The sequence below is a fragment of the Nannospalax galili genome, unplaced genomic scaffold, assembly GCF_000622305.1.
Source record: "Nannospalax galili isolate Female #2095 unplaced genomic scaffold, S.galili_v1.0 scaffold278, whole genome shotgun sequence".
NCBI lineage: Eukaryota > Metazoa > Chordata > Mammalia > Rodentia > Spalacidae > Nannospalax > Nannospalax galili.
In genome coordinates, this window is record NW_008347536.1 from 4,916,508 (window position 1) to 4,937,900 (window position 21,393).

Below are 21,393 nucleotides of genomic sequence, written 5' to 3' on the forward strand. Positions count from 1 at the left end.
ATAGACTTGCCCTAGGGTCTTATGTCTGGTAGTTAACAATTCATGGTTCTAAATAAATTGATGAAGAATTTGGCCCATGGATCTTCGGGGAATGAGCTGAGAGAATTTGAGCTGCCCTATCCAAATGCCTGGAGACTTGCCACTGGATTGGTCACCCAGCTTTTCATGCAAAGCTACTGTACTGGGACAAAAGCCCTTGTGCTCAGAACCCAGTGTTCTACACTCCTTTGGCGAGGCTGCATTCATTCTCATAGACATTAGGTCTTACAGACAACCTCAACATGAGCCAAGTTGCCTTAATGGATGTGCTGGAAGGAGCTCCGTGTTGCAGAGTCAAAAATGTAATTTGAGCTGTGCCGACAGGAAACAAATTGATCATTTTGGCTCATGTTCCTGAATCTGTAGCAGCACTTCCTCATCAGAGAAGACTTTCCTACATGATGCAGTTGAATTCCTAAATGATGCCACATGTGGAGTCCTAATTTAGATTTTCTGTTAAGTCCTCTAGTATATTTTCAGATAGCAGTTTCATCCATTTAAGTGCTCAGTAAAAGTGTGGTGATAGTCCATTATGTGTTGTGGCATGCGTGATCCTTGGTGATATCTTCCTCCTTTTTAAATTAAAGAACTAATTTTTTCTTGTTTCTGGGCAAAGCAAGGCAACATAAAGCATCCCAGGATTTCTTAGAGTAGCTTGCCTGCCCAAGGTTGTGGAGATGAATAGCCTGGGGCATAGCCTCCTCCCCCCAAACTTTGTTTCCTAAGCAAGTAGCAGAAAACAGAGTTGAAAAATAAATTTCTGAAATCAAAATTAAGTACTGTGGTTAAGTCTGTTTCTTCACAAAAACTAAATAAAATAGAAAAGTAGAATTGATTGGGTTTTCCTGCATTCTTTATTAACATGTTTGCAATGCAAGCCAGGCAAGAGATATATATCCAAAATACATTGTTAATACTTGCACTAAATGTTAAATGTTAAATACTAAATGTTAAATGGTGGCAGAAGTGGACAAGTGTGAAATTTCATTAGGAAAAATTGCTGTAGGTGAGAGATTAAAAAAAAAAGGTAGAGAGAGAGAGAAAGAGTAAAAAAGGAAACAAGTGTTCTTTTTTTTTACTAAATTGTCCTAGTTTCTACTTTTCTTCATCATATTTCATCTTTTATGAATTCATTTTGTTTTTAAAATCTCCCCTTTTAATAAAATCAAATGACTTCAAATTTTAGATGCCAAGTATTTTTTTATTCTTTTATGTTTGTAATAGCTTTACTAAGATATAATGGTATACAATAAATTGCATATAAATAATTCAATAGATTTTGGCACACACACACACACACACACACACACACACACACACACCCCTGCAAACCTATCACCAACCAAGGTAATAAATGTGCCTATGTTCCTCTAATGTCTCCGGGTTCTTTGGTAAATCTTTTCTCCCCCCTCATCCTATCCATCAGTGGTAGTTAACCATGAAGGACATCTGTCATGCTGGTTTTTTGCATTTTCCTGAATTTTTATGACTACAATTATTCATATGTGATTTTTTAATTTTCCTGACTTACTTCACTCAGCCTCATTTTCTTCAGAGGTTCACCTGTGCTTTGTGCTTTTGTTTGTTCCTCTTTCCAGCTCATTAGTATTTCATTTTGCAAATATTACAGTTTGTATCTGATTATAGGCATTTTGAGTTTTTCCAGTTTGGGGTTATCACAAATAAAGCTGTCATGTAATTTGTATACAGTTTTAGAATGATCATAGGCTTTCATTTCTCTTGGGCAAAAACTAAGAGTAGACTTGCTGTGTCATATTGTGGTAATGTTTGATATTTTAGGAAACAACAAACATTTCCAAGTGCTATCACTGCTTAGCATTGCAAAAGGTGGCATTCCAGTCTCCATTGGCACCTTTCTCTCATAGGTGGGAAACGTCTCTGAGTCCAGTTGATAGTAAGTCTGTTTCCTCTGGATGGGCAACCATCCCTTCCATGAGGCTGGACCCCAACACGACTTTCTCCTCTTTTGCCTTTGTGCTCACAAATTCAGGAACCATCTATTAAAGTGATGCTATATGAGGCTTTGCAACTGGATAGAGGCACCTTAACTCAGCCCCTCTGAATTCTCCTTTACTGTGGGGCAGCCTAGAGCGACAGTGCTCCTTTACAATTTAGTCAGTCATGATCAAAATCATTCTTGGATTCTTCCCAACTTCTTTGAGAACAGAATTTTACAAAAACTTCACCAAATACCAAGAACATGACAAGATAAAGAAACACAGAGAATCCAGCAGGTTTCTGTTCCCAGCACAGCTAGCAGGCTTGCAGAGGCTATACACTGCCACACAGGAGAGAAGGCCATGCATCTGATACCATCTTATTCTCTCTTAAGGTGGGGAGTGAGAATTCTAAATCAGGCTATGTCTTACCAGGCTGTCCTAGTTTGTTTCTCCATTGCTGTGACAAAACACTCTAACCAATACCAACTTGGGGAGGAAAGGGTTTATTCGGCTTACATATCCTGGGTCACAGTTCATCCAGGAGCCCAAGGTAGGAACTCAGGGCAGGAACCTGGAAACAGGAGCTGGAGCACAGGCCATGGAGGAACGCTGCTACTGACTTGCTCCCCTGATCCCTGATCAGCCTACTTTCTTATGCAACACAGGCCGACCTGCCCAGGGGTGACACCACCCTCCTTTTTCCAGGTTCCTGCCCTGAGTTCCTACCTTGGGCTCCCTGATGAACTGCAACCTGGGAGATGTAAGCTGAGTAAACTCTTTCCTTCCCAAGTTGGCATTGGTCAGAATATTTTGTCACAGCAATGAAGAAACAAACCAGGACACAGGCTTAATCTGGGTTATTGTTAGTACAATGACTTCTAGCAAGATACTTAATTTCTGATTCTAATTTTGTTCAGACTGATGTCAAAAGAGGTACTATTTTGCAGAATTTCTTGAATTTTGAATAAGGTGAGCGTGGAAGCTTTTGACTAGTTAAAAATATGATAAATGTTAATTTTAATAAACCTCTTTTCACAGAAAGCTTGGCACCCGCAATACAATCCATTATCTGTGTGAATATGGACTTCAACTCATTTTCTGAGCCCCACCTGTCCTTTAAGGGTTTCAATCCCATAATGTGATTCTCTTCTTTTAGCTTCACTGCTTTTCCTCCCTGGCTTCCATCCTGTGAAATTTCATTATCACCACTGCAATGCTCTTAACTCTTGTCCTTTCACTCAGTGTTTTCCAAGAATTCATATTTAGTAGGGAAGGAAACTATGCATTACATAGATAATCATAAACATCAAGCTGCTCACGGATTTAGTCTTTGAGCTACTTCTCTACCTTAGCCAGTGCTCAAGTTATTAAATTCCATTTATAAGCCAATATCTTCTTTCAAAGTCTAGACTTATATACATCTCAGCTTACTCAAAGTCTCTAGTTAGATGCCTAAAAGATATCTGTAAGACACTATGTCCGGAAATTAACTTCTTGTTTTCCTACAAATCCCGTCCTATCCTCTGCCTTCCCCGCAGCCAGTGGTGAGATAAGCCTTTTTTATTTCTCAGGCCAAATCGTTTGGAATCGTCTGTGTGTCTTTCTCTCTCACAGACCACACTCCATATAGAAGCACATCTGTTGCATCTATTTTTAAATATATCCAGAACCCAACTCCCATTTTTTATTTCCTTGTGTATTAGCTTTGTTGGAGTTGTCATTTCTTTTAAACTCGGAGAATTGTAATAACTGTTAACTGTTCTAGGCCTCGACCTTTTTCAGTTGTAATTTTCTAAACAGCAGTGAGTGAGCCATCAAAAACATCAGTGATAAATATCACATTAGCTCTCTGAATTCACTTCTCATCTCATTCACAACAGAAGTCAAAGTGCCCTCAGCAGCCTCTGAGGCTCACAGATCTGCCATCTGCACCCCAATCGCATCCTCCTCTAGGCTTCTCTTACCTTGTTTGGAATCATTTCCTCTCATCCGCTCGCTCCAGCCACACTGGCCTACACACTTTCTTCAAACATACCATCTGTAGCCTCTCAAGAACTTCATTATATTATTATTTCCCAAAATTTTTCTAATGTTTTGCCAATGCCTCTTTTCTCAGAAATTACTTTTTTTTAGCTTTTTGAGACAGGGTCTCCCTGTTGCCCCAGCTGTCCTGGAACTCGCTATGTAGACCAGGCTGGCCTTGAACTCACAAAGATCCGCCTGCCTCTGCCTCCCGAGTGCTGGGATTAAAAGAAATTACTTTTATAGTGTATTTTCTTAACCTATCAAGGCATTTAGCCATATATAATACCTATTACTGATCTTTCTTTTACTTTGTATCATGCCTTTCTCAAGCATGAAGCAAACACAGACATTTAGATACAACTCATGTAACGAGTCCTTTAGAACAGGAACTTTCCTATGAATTTTGTTATTTATCATTCTTATAGTCTCTTTCCCACATTAAGATATAAATTTTTTGAGGTAGGGACTATTGTGTTTGATTCATTGTTATACCCTCATTACTTAGAAAATAGCTGGAATATTCTAATAAGTATTTATTTAATAAAAGAAATGTGGTCCTCTTATATTTATTAGATGTATATAAGCCTACCTTTCCTTTGGGTATAGATTAAATTTCCTGGAGCAGTCTGAAATAACCATATCAAATAATTTGCAACAATACACCCCCTATTTCAAAAACAAAGCAACAAAAATACAAATACCTAGTTTCAAAATATTCGCACAGGGTATTTAAAACCTTTTTTCCCCAAACAATTATATCACATTTATTCATGTGTGTGTGTGGAAGGGTGTATGAGTGTCTCAGCATATGTGTGGAGGTTAGAGGACAGCCTCTGCACGTGTGCTCTGATACTCTTGGGAGTTTGTTCCCTACTTCTACCATATGGGTCCCAGGGATTAAATTCAGGTCATCAGGCTTGGCAGCAGGAGCCGTTACCACCAAACCATCCTCCTCAAAGCTTCTTCTGAAAACTGGTGGCCAAGAGGAAATCTCAGCAGATACAGTGAGAGAATGAAATATCTAAATTTATTTAAGGAAAGTCATAACTAGAGTTTGTAAAATAAGAAGACAAAATGATTGATGAGATATGGGAAGATATAGAAACTACAATGAAAGAGGGACACTATAATGGGAATTGCTTTTTTTTTTTTTTTTTTTTTTGGTCTAAGTCCCCAGGAGATCCCCTAGCTGCCTTTGAACCTTAGTTTTCAGTTTATAAATCACTTGTTAGATTTTACAGAACTGACATCTGCAATTATCCCTTCTTTTATTTATGAACTAAATAATTATCTTTATGGCATTAACTGTGTGCTAAACACTGCATTAAGAATGAAGAATATGGCGCTGGAGAAATGACTCAGAGGTTAAAAGCACTGATTGTTCTTCCAGAGGAACAGGGTTCAATTCCCAGCACCCACATGGTGGCTAACAACCATTCTAATTCCAGTTCCAGGGGATCCAATGCCCCTCTTCAACGCCCCTCTTCTGTGGGCTTTGCACAACCTGGGTACACTTACATACATGCAGGCCTAACACCCATACACATAAAAATAAATAAATCCCAAAATTTGTTTTAAAAAGAATGAAGACTATGAACTGGGCATGGTGGTACACACCACTAATGCCGCATTTGGGAGGCAGAGGCAGGCAGATCTCTCTGAGATTCAGGACAGCCTGATCTACATAGTGAGTTCCAGGCCAGCTGGGGCTACAGAGAGACTCTTGTCTCCAAACAAACACAAAAATGAAGAACATATTGGTGGAAAGACAGGCATGGTCCCTGCATTCCACACCCCTGCATTCCTGGGGTGGTCCACAAGTAAAGTCAGGAAAATACATATATCAAATAGATTATTTGCATGTAGTAATTATGAAGAATGCACTGAACTAAGGGAATGAGTTAGAAATCTGCAGCTAGTAGAGAAGGTCAAGAAAGATGATTTCTTTTGGTACTCCTTGACTTTATTTCTACCAGCATCACCCCAGCAAGGCCCTCATCATCTCTGTCACCTCTTCATCCTAACCTCCAACTCTAACATGTTCCTCACAACTGAATACTTAATAGCGTTGTCTGATTATAGACTAGATAGTGCCTTTCTGCCTAATTTTCTGCTGTTTCTCAAACACATCTTGTATTTTCCAATCTATCTCCTTCCCCACATAATTTGGATATGCTATTTCATTTCTGTAAAGTTTAGATTTCAGTTGGTAGAATAAGATACTATCAGATTCAAGAATTTCTTATGAGGGTCCATGAAATTGGAGTATTTCCTAAAGTGTGATATATTTCAGATGATACATGGTAAACATTTTTCAGATGTCACAAAGCACAGAGTTACTTACACATCCATGTTGACTGTTGCAGTATTCAATAGCTGAGTTATGAAGCCAGCTGAGATGTCTGTCAACAGACGGATGGATAAAGAAAATGTGATACATATTCACACTACAGTTATATTCAGCTATAAAGAAAAAGGAAATCATGACTTTTAAAGGAAAATGGGTGGAGCTAGAGATCATAATATGAAGCAAAATAAGCCAGACTCAGAAAGACAATTAGCTCATGTTCTCTCTCATGCAGAATCTGGATTTGTATTTTTAAAACTATTTTATTGATCATTTTTATTTTATGTGTATGAGTGTATCGCCTGCATGTACATGAGTGCACCCGTGTCATGCAATGCTGCAGAGGTCAGAGAGGGCTTCAGAGTCCCCTGGAACTGGAGTTAAGATTGGTTTTTTTAGCCACCATGTGGGTGCAGTGAATCGAACCCAGGTCCTCTGCAAGAGCAGTCAGTGCTCTTAACCACTGACACATCTCTCCAGCCCCTGGATTTATGTTTTTATCCATATTTTAATGTATATTTGTAGGAAAAGAAAGTAGAAAGGCAACCACCAGAGAGGACAGAGAGATCTAAAGGGAGGAGTGGTCGAGGAAAAGAGAGAACAGAATATATGTAACATGGAAGTAGAAAGCTAGACTGATTGAAGGGAGAAAGGGACCAGAAAAATGGGAAGCAGGGAGCCTGGAGGACAGTGGGGGACAGACAAATAAGAATTAAAGTCCTGGGACTGGAAGAGCACTGCTTCAGCTGTTAAGAGCACCTGATGCTCTTGCAAAGGACCTACATTCAGTTCCCAGAAACCACATGGTAGCTGACAACCTTCTTTAACTCCAGTTCTACAGGATCTGGCATTCTCTTCTGGCCTCTGTGGGCAATGAATGCATGAGGCACACTTGCATGTAAACAAAACAGCCATAATAAAAAACAAAATAAAATTTAAAATATAGTTTTTAAAAAGTATAATTTGATGCATATATATATGTTATAATAAAATTCCCTCTGTATATATAATATGGCATAATGAAACCCAATACATTTTTAAATTTTTATTTTATGTATATGAATGTATTGCCTGCATGTAGGTAAGTGCACCCATGTTGTGCAATGACCGCAGAGGTCAGAAGAGGCTGTTGGATCCCCTGGGGCTGGGGTTATGGACACCTGTTAGCTGCCATGTGGGTGCTGGGATTCTAACTCGGGTCTCTGCAAGAACAACCAGTGTTCTTAACTGCTGAGCCATCTCTCCAGCCCCAACCCAATTTATTTAACAATAAATAAAAGCATTCTTACACTTCAGTGGAAGTTATGAGATTATAGCTGAAATATAATCAGTTACCTTTTCAATTGGACTTCTTATCTTACTTCTTCATATTATTAATATTTCATACTAATTACTTACATAATCATTGCAGAAAAATAGTTCTTTGTTTATTCTTATGGTACCAAGTTGCCATTTAAAAAAATATTTAAATACTTTATTATATTAAGCCAGACACAGAAGGACAAATTCTGTGTGTTTTCTCTCGTTTGTGGATTTTATACTTCATACAGAGCCATAAAATGATGTCTATATATATGACATGAAAGTAGAAGCAAAACTGCCTATGGGAACTCAGAGGATAAACTGGAGGAGTGGGTAGGCAGCTGTAGTGGGAATATGTTCAACTTACAATATATAATTGTATGAAAATGTCCTCACGCCACACAGGACCATGTACTATGAACACATATCATGAAAAACTTAAAAAAATAAGAAAGTCTTTTGAATTAAAAATTTAAAACTAACTGAACACTAACAGGGCAGTGTATAAGAATGCCAGAGAGGGAAAGGTTAAATAAATAATGAGTGTCCTATACTTTTCCCAGCAGACAATTAATATGTGTCTAAGGAAAGACACTTACATCTCACCTGAAGACACCTAACGACGTCCTCGCCTTTGTCTCTTATCAGCCCTGAAGGATTTAACACAATAATTTCTTACAAACTGTGTACATCCTTTAAGCCGGAGAGGGTACAATTAATATCCAGAGTATTTTCAGCAACATTTTCTGCAGTTGACATTTGTGTTGACAATTTCAGCAGCTGCTGTTGCTGTTTTATGTAGGTGGCAGGATAGAAAATGTAATGAGTTGTATGTTTTGTTAGTGTGTCTCATTTTTAAGAAAATGAGAGTTTATTTATTTATGAATAGGCTGTATTTATTTAATTTCCTAAAATATCACTAGTCCCTATGGGAGATGAAAAATAACAGTACAAAAATAGTGACCACTTGTAGGCCACATAACAACCAGTGTTGTTACCATCACACATTGGTTTTGAAAGCACTTTGAATCCTTATAATGGCTACTCCAACAGTATGAAGATCACTATGAGGTAAAACTATGAGTGTGGAATAATAATAGGTGCCGAATTTCTGTCTGCAGAGTACCTAACTTTCTTCCTCCAAGACCATAATTTAATTATACGATTATACTTATTCATTTGTTCATTCATTCATTGAATATTTGATAGTTCAAAAACTATTTATTGAGTTCCTACCATGTGCAAAGAACTATGTAGACTTCTGAAGATATACAAAACAAACTATGACAGTGGTGCTCACAGATACATTTAAGTGATTAATTATTATATTATGGTGGCTTTTAAAGTCTCTTGTGTGGAGCAGCTCATATCACAATACATTTTATAATACAGTTTCCATACATTCTTATTAAACATCAAACCTTTTTGAGTAGGTTAAGTTCTTACTGGTTTTTCTGGTAAGTTAGAGGTATACTACTTTGACTTGTGTTTGTACATAACGAATATCATACCAGAGAGCTATTGACATGGTTGTGGTATCCCAGCAGTATATGGGGCTCAATAAAGAACCCAGGCTGGAGTAAGAACGAGGGGTTCTCATGCCCGTTAGGACACTTGATCTTAAGGTCACTAAAAATGTGAAAATTAGGACTTTGTATAAGGCTTTTAAAATTTTTCTCATAGAGGGTCTGGAGAGATGGCTCAGCAGTTAAGAACACTATTCTTGCAGAAGACCTGGGTTCGAATCCCAGCACCCACATGGCACCTAACAACTGTCCATAACCCCAGTTCCAGGGAATCCAACAACCTCTTCTGTCCTCTGTGGGCATTGCACTCACCTACATGCAGACAATACATGCATAAACATAAAATAAAAATAATAAATAACATTTTTTTAAATTCTCACAGAATGAAAGGGTTAATGAAAGTCTTCATTCACTAGTCCAGAAAGACATCAAGGTAGTCAGTTCTAGTTTCTATTATGTGTAGAGAGCTAAATGAAAAAAAAAAACACTTTGTGGGGACAGTGACCCCAAAATGAAAAGATAACATTAAACTCTTTGTGGACTAGTAAAATATCAGGGTAACTGCCAGACAGATGTGTAAAACTCTCCAAAAACAAGAGTTATACAACTAAAAGTCTTTGAAAACAAGGAGACAGGAGACCATCGTACAGAAGAGCTCAGAATAAGAATGTACAGACATGGAGGAATGGCCAACCCGCAGTGGACTGAGAAGCCAGGTCCCCAAGACAACTGGGAAATTAAAGCATCATATTAAGTCAACAAAGTAAGCATGTCTTAAAATGAAACCTGAAAGATGATAGAAGAAAAATTTATAACACAAGAGCAGAACACCGTGATAAAAGATCAGACAGGTTTTAAAAAGCAATAGAGTATCTAAAATAAATATATTTAGCAATTTATTAGAAAAAAGCACTGTTGGGGGCTAGAGAGATAGCTCAGCATTTAAGAGCACTGTCTGCCCTTGCAGAGTACCCAGGTTCAATTCCCAGCACCCACATGGGAGCTAACAATTGTCCATAAATCCAGTTCCAGGGGATTTGATGTCTTCTTCTTACCTCTGAAGGACATTGCATTACATGGGTGCACTTATACACATGCAGGCAATGCACTCATACACATATATAATAAAATATACATATATAATAAATTAAAATAAAAATAATAAAAATAAGTATTTAAATCAAGCACTATTACTAGGCTTAGTGAGATATGCCTATAATTCTAGTGCTTAGGAAGTAGAGGCAGGAGGTTTATAGATTAAAGCCCAGCCTCAACTAAACAGTAAGTTCAACATCACCCTGGGCAACATGGTATGAACAAATAAACCAAGAAAAAACAAAGCAAAAAAAAAAAAAAAAAAAAAAACTGACAAAAACTCCAAATCTCACTTTTTAAAATGGTTATTGCAATATATTAGTACAAGATAAAAAATGTATTTGGAAAACATATGTAATCTAGAAAGTAGTACAGGATAAGATATCAAAGAAATAGAAGGTGTTATAATGAGGTCACTGGAGAGAATGAAAGAATGATTTTCCACAAAGGCAATAATAAAAATGAAGGAGAAGGGTAAGATAGAGACTTCAAAACTTAATCAGGATCCAAGTAAATGGCTGAGGGGAGGAAAGCACTTGCTGGGAAAGTATGAAGACTTGAAGACCAGAGTTCTCATATTCAGCACAGTGTAAATGCAGCCTAACATGGTAACATGGAAACATGCAGAACTGTAATACTAGCACTCAGGAGTGAGGCAGAGACCGGGGATTCTCCACAGCAAACTGGCTAGCTAGACTAGTTAAATCAGCCAGCTCCAGGTTCAAATGAGAGGCTGTGCCTCTATATATAAGGCAGAGAATGATTTACAAGGTACGCATTGCCAAACTCTAGCTTCCACGTGCACATGCACACAAAAGTGAGACCACACATACGCGTCTACTTCACACACACACACACACACACACACACACACACACGCTCACTAATCAGATTAAAGAACAATTATGAGTTCAAAGCAGACTTTTAAAAACTATAAATTATTTTTATTATTTTCAGAATCTCATACATGAGTATTGTATTTGCATTATTGCCACCCCTCCTAGTTCCTTTCCAACTCCTCCTGTGGCCCTTCACTCTCTCACAGCTTCTTCTCTTCTTTGAATATTATTGCTACATACATATACATACATTTATAAATATACAATGTTGCAGTCACTCTGAGCTGAAAAAGACAAAATATTATTTAATTAAGCCACTCATATTTCTAACAATGCAACAATCAGAATGATAGCCGATATCATGCCAGATGACATTGTGGTATATATAGTATCTTCAGAATGCTAACAAAAATGATCAATGTGGAAATTACTATCTGTAGTATTATTTAAGTACAAGGTGAATATAGTTTAGGAAAAAATTAAAAGTTTGAGTATGTTTAACTGTGACAGAAATTTGCTGACTTTTAAAATTTATAGATCTGTAAGAAGGAGTTTTAATTCATGGGGGAAAAAAGGGGGAAATCAGTAGCTTGTAGGAGCTATTGCAAGTAAAGTTTAATAGTAAGAAGTTAATGAGGACGGTACTAACATAAATGATTGATGTGATAGTGAATGAAACTACTGCATCAGGATGGAATTAAATTCTCTCAAAGCAACAGCATGCGATGTATTGGGCTCATATAGAAGTGTTCAGTCTCACAAATGTATTTAAAATAAAGTTGGGGCGTTAGGTGAAATGGAAGGGTAATTAGCTCTTCAATTGTTAGTATTTACTGTAAAATACATATAATGAGGTATTGGCCCAATAAATGAAAATATAAGATGGCCCAGAATGTAATTATATACACACATATGATGTAGACATATGACTTTAGGCTATGGCAAGTCAGTAAGTAACGAGAACAGCATTCTTAAATATCAAATAAATACATAGATCTGGTTGTACATATGGAGGAAACATGGATTTCTATCTCTGATTAAATTAAAGAAACAATGTGATGATACTCATATAAAACACAAGATTAAATTGTCTAGAGGAAAATATAAAGCAATATATTTTTGAATTTGGAAGAGAAAAACATTTTTAAGATACAGACATGTACAAACATGAAGAAAAACATGAATGATTTCAGTAAATTTAAACATTTATAGAGATTCTGTATGGCCAAACATTAAGTAAATCAGAAGACAAGTCAGAGAATGGGAGCAGATATAATTAAAGGCCCTGATACACAAAGGACTAATGTCCAGAATATTAAAGCACTTCCATAAATCAATAAGAAACATTTAGCTCTATTTTAAAATGAGCAAAAGGCTATGAACAAAAGGCAGTTCAAATAGTCAATAAACATGTAAAGGTCTAAGACTTACAGGTAATTATGAAACCACACATCAAGAGCTAAGGATACAGCTCAGTGGTTTAGCCCTTGCCTAGAATGCCTGAGGCCCTGGGTTGGATCCCCAGCTATATATAAGCACATAGACAGTGCAGCAAAGGATGACCAAAAATAGACAACATATATCATGAATTATGCCTGATTAGACTGTGCCACCTAGGATACAAAACTCATAAAATAATAGTCAAAACTGTAGAGTTCTTGGTAATGAATTAAAATTATAGATGGCCACATCCTATGATATGCCAGTTGCATTTTGAAATATCTATTCTAGAAAAAAATCATATGTCCTTAAGGAGATGCTGCAGTCAGTTTGATGGACAATTGGCTTTAGATAAAGCAGAGTGGCGCTGGATGAGAAGATTTACCCATTTTGAGGATGATATCCCTTTCAAAATTGTTGGGAAAGAAATAGGGAAAAATATGAAAATGTATTAACTGTGCACACTAGGTACATGAATACTATATTACCTATATTCTAAGTATATTATTATTATGCATGATATATTAAAACATCAAAGAAATAGTTTTGATGATTTTAAGAGCAGAAAAATAAAGTTTAGTGCACTTATAATTACTCAGTGGAGTCATTAGCAATAATTCAAAACATTTTTCATGGTTGTGCTTATCTCTTTGGTGCAGAAATATATCTATGACTGAGCTAGTTAGTATTGACCTTAATATATCTAAAAGTTCATAGTGCCCATTTTTTCCTACTGAGCATGGGGGTAAAACATAAGAGATTTATATTTTTGCCTTTTTTATATTTATCATTTTTATTTTATGCATATGAGTGTATTACCTGCATGTGTGTAAGTGCACCTGTGTTGTGCAACATCCACGCAGGTCAGAAGAAGGCGTCGATTCCCCCAGAACTGGAATTACAGATGGTTGTTAGCCACCATGAGGGTGCTGGGAATCAAATTCAGGTCCTCTGCAAGAGCAGTCAGTGCTCTTAACTGGTGAGCCATTCCTCCAGCCCCAGCCTTTTTAAAATTTACATTGGTATTAATTATTGTGTTTTTATGGTTAACTTCTATTTTTAGGTTTATGTCATATAGAAAGTGAAAAACTGCAATTTTTGTTCAGGAACCTCCAAATCACATTTACATATCTGACTCAGTGTCATCCTGTCTTGAAATTTATATTTGTATACATTGGTGTCCCGAACTGTACAGGGCTTCAGGAGAGGAGCAATTGTGTTTTATTAATTTAGAGGTCCCTAGCATTTGGCATGTAGTACATAGTCAATAAAATGTTGGGGACAGCATTGCTTACCTATCCAATAACACAGCTGATAATGTGAACATGCCCTTGCGTTGATGGCTCACATAGTATAAGAATATTCAGACCAAATTGCAACTGCTCTTATCTTCCTCTTTCCATTATCCTGTATAGAAGTAACATCAAGACCTTGGCAGTTCTGAAGGCAAATATATGTATGATTTTTTACTCCAATATTCTATGTAATGTATATTCTATACTTGCTGTTTACTGATTGGCAGATGCTAGTCATAGGAATGTGCATAAAAACCAAATACAAATCTGTATAGGAGTTTGATTTTGTGCATTAGCTCACTTGTATTTCAACACATTTTTCTTTGGTTAGTATTCCACAGTGAATCTGAGTAGATATTAGTTTCTAAGGATTACGTTCTTTCTCTGCTTTTAAAAAATTATGTATATGTGTAGATCAATTTTAAAAAGAAAATCTAACATGCTAGGCCAAAAATGTAGTTGAATAATATCTAATAGCTTTATTTTAGCATTTCATTGACCTTGAAAATTCAGAGGAAGCGCGCACACTGTGTGTGTTATGAGCCCAAAGCTGCTTAAAAGGATTAATATTGGATCTCACACTCAGCTGCACTGGTATACTTCTGCCCTGAGAGCGATATTAGAAATGAAATGACAAAGGAAAGTGTCTGTCCAGGTAGTGATCATATGTAGATGGAAAGTGTCTGAAAAACCTGTCTTCCTTACACAACAGAGCTGCAAGTTATTTATCTCAATCAACGGAGCAGTGGTTAGAGAGAATTAGGATTAACTATAGGCAGCTGCCATCCTGTTTGTAGGCAATGTGTTTGCTCCTTGAGGTCCCAAGGAAGATGGTTTTGTAAACATGGCAGTGACTTCATTTGATTGACATTATATTCATATTTGAAAATGAAAAATCACAGTCTCCTATTGGCTCTTCCAGTCTTTCCTAATTTATATTTTTTCCCATTTTTGTCATAGACATACGTTACAAATAAATTTTGAATACCTACATTTGCTTAGCATTTGGATAACTCCAACATACACCCTGACAACTCATATCCTACTCTACACATTTTTTTCCACCTCCAGCTTCCTATTTAAGGAAAAATAATTACCGTTAGTTTTTCAGTTGAATCTTTGTTGTTAGGCTGCATTTGTTGCCTCACGAATTCTATCCTGGAAAAGTGAATAAAGCCTCCTTGTAGAGTGGGAGAAGATGGTCATTAGCAGCAACAAAAAAACAACAGCAGAAAACATGATGGTCAAATATCAAAGGGAAATTTAAAATTATGAAGAGAATGCAAAATGTATAATGTTAGTTCCCTCACAATAAATGAACATTCTTTGATTCTCTTTCTGGCATCTACCAGTGGTTTCAGAGTCCAATATCTTCTTGTTTCAACTCTTTTTTTGTCTGATACCATCTTAAAGCATTAAGGAAAAAATATTTCACTCATTAATTTAAGGTGCATATTCTCCTGTCTTTCATACACTGTGTTTCTTTTTCCAGTTGAGTACTCTTTTAACTACAACATGGCTTGGACACACTTGTGTGCAGAAATAATGAATGCCTTAGCAGTACAGTAACATTGGGTAAGCTGTGGTCCTGTGGAGAAGCTCTTTGAAACCTAAGCAGGAATTATCATGCATTTATTTGTTGGATTTTTGTGGTACTTTGCCTCCAAGGAGTACAGGGTGTAACATGGAGAAGTTTGCATGAGGGTTGCTTAAGAGAGTCCAAAAGAAACAAAAAGAAAATAGTGCTTGTGAAGGCACAAAGCAAAAGAGGTAGCTATTGGCAAAACAAAACTCTGAGTGGCAGTTACGTATGTCAAAGAAGGTAGAAGGAGCCAGCTACCCTTAGGGGTCTACTGTAGGCTTTTCAGAATATAGAACCATTTCACCACAGTTCCATTTAACTTTCAAATGAAGAACAGGACCTTAGAGCAGAGAACAGGACCTCAAGAATCATCTTCTCAGTTGCCTGAGGGTCAGAAACCAGATCATATGCACTGTGCTGAGGAGAGTTCTAGGCACAGTTACCTCAGTAAGATACACGTGAAGTCTGACTGCAACTGACTTATCCCACACTACCTTGTTGCAACATCCAATTGCTCCTCAGGGAATTAGCAATATATTTTCTTACTTGATTCTAAGTCTAACACTTTGTAAGTCAGTTACAAGACTTACTGCTGGCAGTAGCTTTGTTGAGAGAAGGAAATTTTCTTGCAAGTGTCTGTAAATGTATTGACAGTGATTCACGTGTGCTTATAGTGGTAAGGTCAATTAGGAAATGTTTACTGGATGGAAAATATATCTATGTTTTATTCTTTAGTACTATTGGCAAGGGGCTTGAGCATTATCTCTCAGTAGAGGAAATATTTGTCTCTCAAAATTGACTTTACTTTAAAAGTGGCATGTGATAGTCTAAGCTCTAATGAGATAATTGAAGTTGGAAACAAGGACCTTTTACAATCAAACTTGAAATTTCTTCAAAGAAACATGGTTTAATGGTTTAAGAGCTGTTATAAATCTACCTTTCCCAAGGTGGTATTACAACTGTCCATTTAACATGAGAAAGGGAGGGGGGAGGGAAAGAGAGAGAGAGAGAGAGAGAGACAGAGAGAGAGAGACAGAGACAGAGAGAGAGACAGAGAGAGAGGAGAAGGAGGTGGAGGAAGATGAGGAGGAGGAAGTGGAGGAGAAGGGAGGGAGGGAGGGAGGGAAGAAAAAGGAGAGTTTTCTATTTTTGTTTCAAGGTAGCTGTAAGCTGAAATTTTCCATAGTTTAGTCCCCACACTGAAAAACTTGCTATAAAAGAGGTTTCAGTTCCTTGAGAATGATTTGGAAAACTAAGGACCTTCACTGAGGCATTTTAAATAACTTCTTCCTATTAACTTTGCCCTTTGTCCTGAGCCAGTCTCTAAAGAAGTAAGCTGCTTCCTTCCTAGGCTGTGGGCAGAGATGTAACTTTCCTTGAATCAAATGGATTGGGGATGGAGAAGGAAAGGATGCTGTTTCTAGCCATCCCAATAGTTAGTTATCTTGGAGAATCTGACACGGATTTCCTGGACACCTGTTTGTGCCTCCAGGGCCAAAGCCAGAGCCGTGGTTCTCTACCTCGCCCTGGTGCCCAGCAGCTCTTGCACTGTCTCATTTACCTGTGAGGCTTTCTCTGGATGTCTTTACGTGGCCACTGCCGCCAGCACGTACTGTCAAAACAGAAGGAAGCCAAGCGAGGCTTGCAGTTGGAGTGAGTCTGAGGTGAGCTCCCTCTGTGGAGTCGACTGCGGCTTCCCTTCCTCCTCACACACATGGAGTTTGGTGGCTAAGGAGCTGAAGAACCGCAGCTGGATACTTAGCCAAGTAGATGTGCATGAGCAGGCTCTGAAGGCTGCACCGCCTCTCCCGGACCTCCTGCTGGCAGGATGTAAATATACCTGCAGACCGGCCAAACAGGACTGCCTTTCCCCCAACCCCTCCCTCTTCCCACCCTCTCCTTGGCTAACCAGCATGAGAGGAACTGAGAAAGCAACAGCCTGCAAGTGACAGCTCCAGCCGGATTCTGCTCGGCTCAGCCGCGGTGGGAAGTTGATTGTGCAGAGGCTTCATTGTGAATCTCCGTTGGCATCGCTATGTTTGCTTCGATCTGGTATGCCAAGAAGCTGGGTCGCAGGTTCGTGCACAATGCCAGGAAGGCGAAATCAGAGAAGGTATGGATGAGTGGGGAGGAAGATCGCCTTACAGATGCGCCAAGTGCCTGGTCTGGACTGTTGGTCTGAATACAGACGCAGTCTTTATTCGCTTGTCATGAGAGCCTGCCTCTCACTGTGAATGTGGTCCTTGCCACTTAAGAAGGGGTAGGTAGCTCTTAGAGCCTAGCTCTGGAGGGAGAGGAGCATTCAGGGATAAGGAGGATCACTGGCTAGTCCAAATGTTTGGTGAAATCTTCAATTGACAGAGGTCTCCCAGAGACAAGCATCCCCTTAAATTGCAGAGGATGAAAGCATTGAGCTGCTGAAATTTGTGCTTGTTCAGGGAGCTCTCTAGTAAACTTGTTGCTGTACTGCATTATTTTGATTACTGTGATCTCTGGGACTAAAGGAGCATTATATATACCAGTGTCTTTCTCTAGGACATGTGTTCTAGCCTGTGTCCTAGGAGACTTTCAATAACACTCATCAGCCCTCACAGGAGTGCTTGATATTCTTACCAGTCAACAAAAATCTTCATTTTAAAAGTGTTTACACTGAGCAGAAATTGTATTTTCAACCATCTGTTCATCTCTGTTTAGAGAATGGCTTTTGTATCTTTTATTCAGCAGGACCAGTTGTCTCCAGAGAATCTCCCTATAGATTCACCTCCTTAGTTCTATGTTTCTCTAAGATATTAAGATGGCCTGAGGGATATTACAAACCAGAATATAACAGAAGATGATGGTTCCTATCCTTAATTTTCCCATGCTTTCTGAAGTACTGGCCAATTCCTATTTTGGAAATCAGAATCCAATTTGGTAGGTTTTGGGGAAACTTCCAAAGGTAATAGAATTTTGTGAAACAGAGACTGTCTATATTATTCCAAGGATGCTTTTAGCACAGACCCTTTTTGCCTTTAGAAGGCACCTGAGACTGACCCGGGCTGGCTCTCAGGGTCTCTGGCACAGTTCTTTCTTCCAACTACAAAGATGCCTTGCTTTAACATTCTGTTTGTTCCATCAGAGTCGGAATGTTGATAAAACACATAAGAAGCTAGTGATTAACCAAGATAGGATTGTAATGTGAAAAGAGAAAATATTGTTGGGGTTCTGCTTTCAGGGATGTAGCCTTTCACAGTGTCCTCTTCTGAAAGCTATCACATGATAAAACCCTGCTCTTTATTGACCCTTTTGGTAGAGGAGTAGGAGGGAGGGTTTGTGGTAACATTGGACTCTTTCCCATTCTATATGTCACAAACTGCAAGCCAACCATGTCCCAGTACCATGTATATTGAACAGCCAGCTTTGGGGGATTTTTGCTTATTTCCTTCTCAAGTAATTTTTAAGGAAAGAGACATGGGAAGTAGGAAGACCTACTTAGGTTTCTATTAGAAAAATTTTCTACCCATAAAAAATTTAAGACTCTGAACAGCACTGGGAGATAATGCCTTCTGGCAAATTAGCATGTGGAGAAAAGTTAAATTTTCCATTGCTGTTTAATTGAAGTTTCATCCAGAATGTGGGTATCTCATCATCATACAGAATAGCAGCTCTATGATATTCAGTGTACAGGAATTAAAAGGTTGTTAATCCAATAAAGTAAAATGGGCTCTGGGCTCTCGGTGTGTGAGGACACTAAAAAGGAGCCCTCAAAACTCCCCTTCATTTCTATCTCAGATAATGCCCACAATAGGCAAGAAGAAACCAAATATGTGGCTAAAGTTTTTAAATTCTTTGTCCTCCAATATGCATCAGGAAATCAGCATTAGAAAACTAAAGTTTTACTGCCAGAGTAATAGAAACCAAAGGAAAAATTAGTTGTAATCCTTGTGCTAGTCAAAGAGAATAAAAAGATCTAATTTTGAGTGCTAGGTCCTGATATCGAACATAAAAATAGCATCCTTTCTCCCCAAAAGTTTGTATTTAATAGAGTTCCTTTGATAAATTAAAAGGTATGATACCTGAAAAAAGATAGCCTTTCAGTGAATGGGAATAGTTTATTCTGTCTTCCTAATTGTATCAAATGACTTAGACCAATTATTATGAATTAGTACCTTTAGCTAAGAATTCAGTAAGAAACTTTGTGAAGGAAGTTGATAAATATATCACAAGCTGAATCAATTGATAGAAAGTATTCCTATGACATCAGAGGCTGAATAGTGGTAAATATGACTGAGAGTATACGTTGCTTCTAAAGATACATTAGCATAGTTTATCATCAAATGGAGAAAGATGTATAAAATCCAATTATTTTTGAATTTACTTAGGAAATGACTAGTTACTTGTGAAATAAATGTTGATATATATTCAGACCAGAACACGTTTTAGCATTTGAGAGGAAAAGTCTGTTTTATGAATCGTGATTGTCATTTTACTATCCTTTATAATTTTTGGCTTTTTTTCCCCTTCCCCAACCTAGTATACCAATCTTCACTCATCATGGCCCTTCCATCCTATGTTAACATTCAGGTTTGACTGGAAAGCATTTTCCTCAGGGTTGTGATTGATTGAAAAGCAAAATGGGAATGTACAAATCTAAATGCCATTCTAACCACACAACATGCCTTTATTTCCAGTCGCCTGGTCTACTATTTTGCCTCAGTTAAATGCCAGCACAGTTCACTAGCTTGTGTGATGTACGTCATAATGATGACAATGATAGTAATATTATAAATAGCACTATTCACAGATACACTATGCAACAGTTAAGTGCTTTATATGTAAGGTTTAATTTGATCTTCGTATCCTATAAGATAGGTTATTTTTCTAGAATCCTTGAGAGGAGATTCAATAGCCCAGGTTCACAGGACTAGTAGTACCTTTCCATGCTGGGATTGGAACCCAAGTCAACCTAAGCTATTTGAAGCACCATCTGCCATCCCTCATACTTGTCCAGGGTGTCCTAACATGATCTTGTCTTAATAAGCTAAGTATTGCTTCTTATTTTGCACTACCTACTTTACATCAGAACTCCTAAAGTCATGAAGTTTGCAAAATCAAAGTTTCTGATTGTGCAACTCAACAGCCTTATTTCAGAAAAAGTGATACCTAAATTTTCTTGAATAGAGAATTGCCTGTTCTGTTAATGATTTCACATTTGGTCCTCTCTACTTGGATAATTGCAGCAAGGCGTTATCTTGGCAGCTATTATTCTTGTTAAACAGCTTGTAACTGTCATATCCTTATAACCTAAACGTTGATGTTTGTACTCGTTGATCTTTCTATAGAATCCAAAGATACCTTTCATCAAAAAGGGTCTAAATTCTAGGCAATTGTTAGTGTGATTTCTTTTAAGAATAAGTCAAAGATGTTAGGTAATTCACATTGCTATATTTTTTTCTGAAAATGAAAAGCAAAGTTTTCTTGTTATTCTTTCATTGAAGAGACAGTCTATTCATATCAGCAAATTCTGTGAACAAAATTATTTTAAAAGTGGTAATATGAAACTAAGAGTGCTTGGTCACAATAGAGCATGTCTATTCAAATAACTATTCCCTCTTATTGAAATCCCTTGTAATTAGCTGAGAAGTTAGTGTTTCTGTTGTATACATGTTATATTTCACCTTAAACAGCTTAATTTAGTTCCTTTCCAGGTGGCTTTTCTCTAAAACGCTAATATATTGAAGATACATTGAAAAGGGCTGGAGAGATAGCACAGCAGTTAAGAGCCTGGACTGGTCTTGCAGAGGACCAGGGTTTGTTTCCCAGGATCCATATGGTGGCTAACAAACATGTGTAACTCCATTTCCAGGGGTCCTCTTCTGACTTCTGTGGGCATGGCACAACACGGGTGTACTTACATACATGCAGGCAATATACTCATACACATAAAATAAAAATAATAAAAT

At 37.7% G+C, this 21,393-nt stretch overlaps 1 protein-coding gene across 10 annotated transcripts in view; it reads left to right on the top strand.

The window, feature by feature from the left end:
- Dlg2 (discs large MAGUK scaffold protein 2) overlaps positions 1-21,393 on the top strand; it is a 2,328,307-nt gene that overhangs the window by 1,256,229 nt on the left and 1,050,685 nt on the right. Inside the window, exon 1 of one of the 10 annotated variants that reach the window (XM_008844183.3) lies at positions 17,442-17,564. The exons of the other annotated variants lie outside the window; for them this stretch is intronic. Within the exon in view, the coding sequence (XP_008842405.1) occupies positions 17,487-17,564 (78 nt within the window). The 5' untranslated portion in view covers positions 17,442-17,486. Of the gene's footprint in view, positions 1-17,441; positions 17,565-21,393 lie in introns of those variants that run through there. 10 annotated transcript variants of the gene reach the window in all.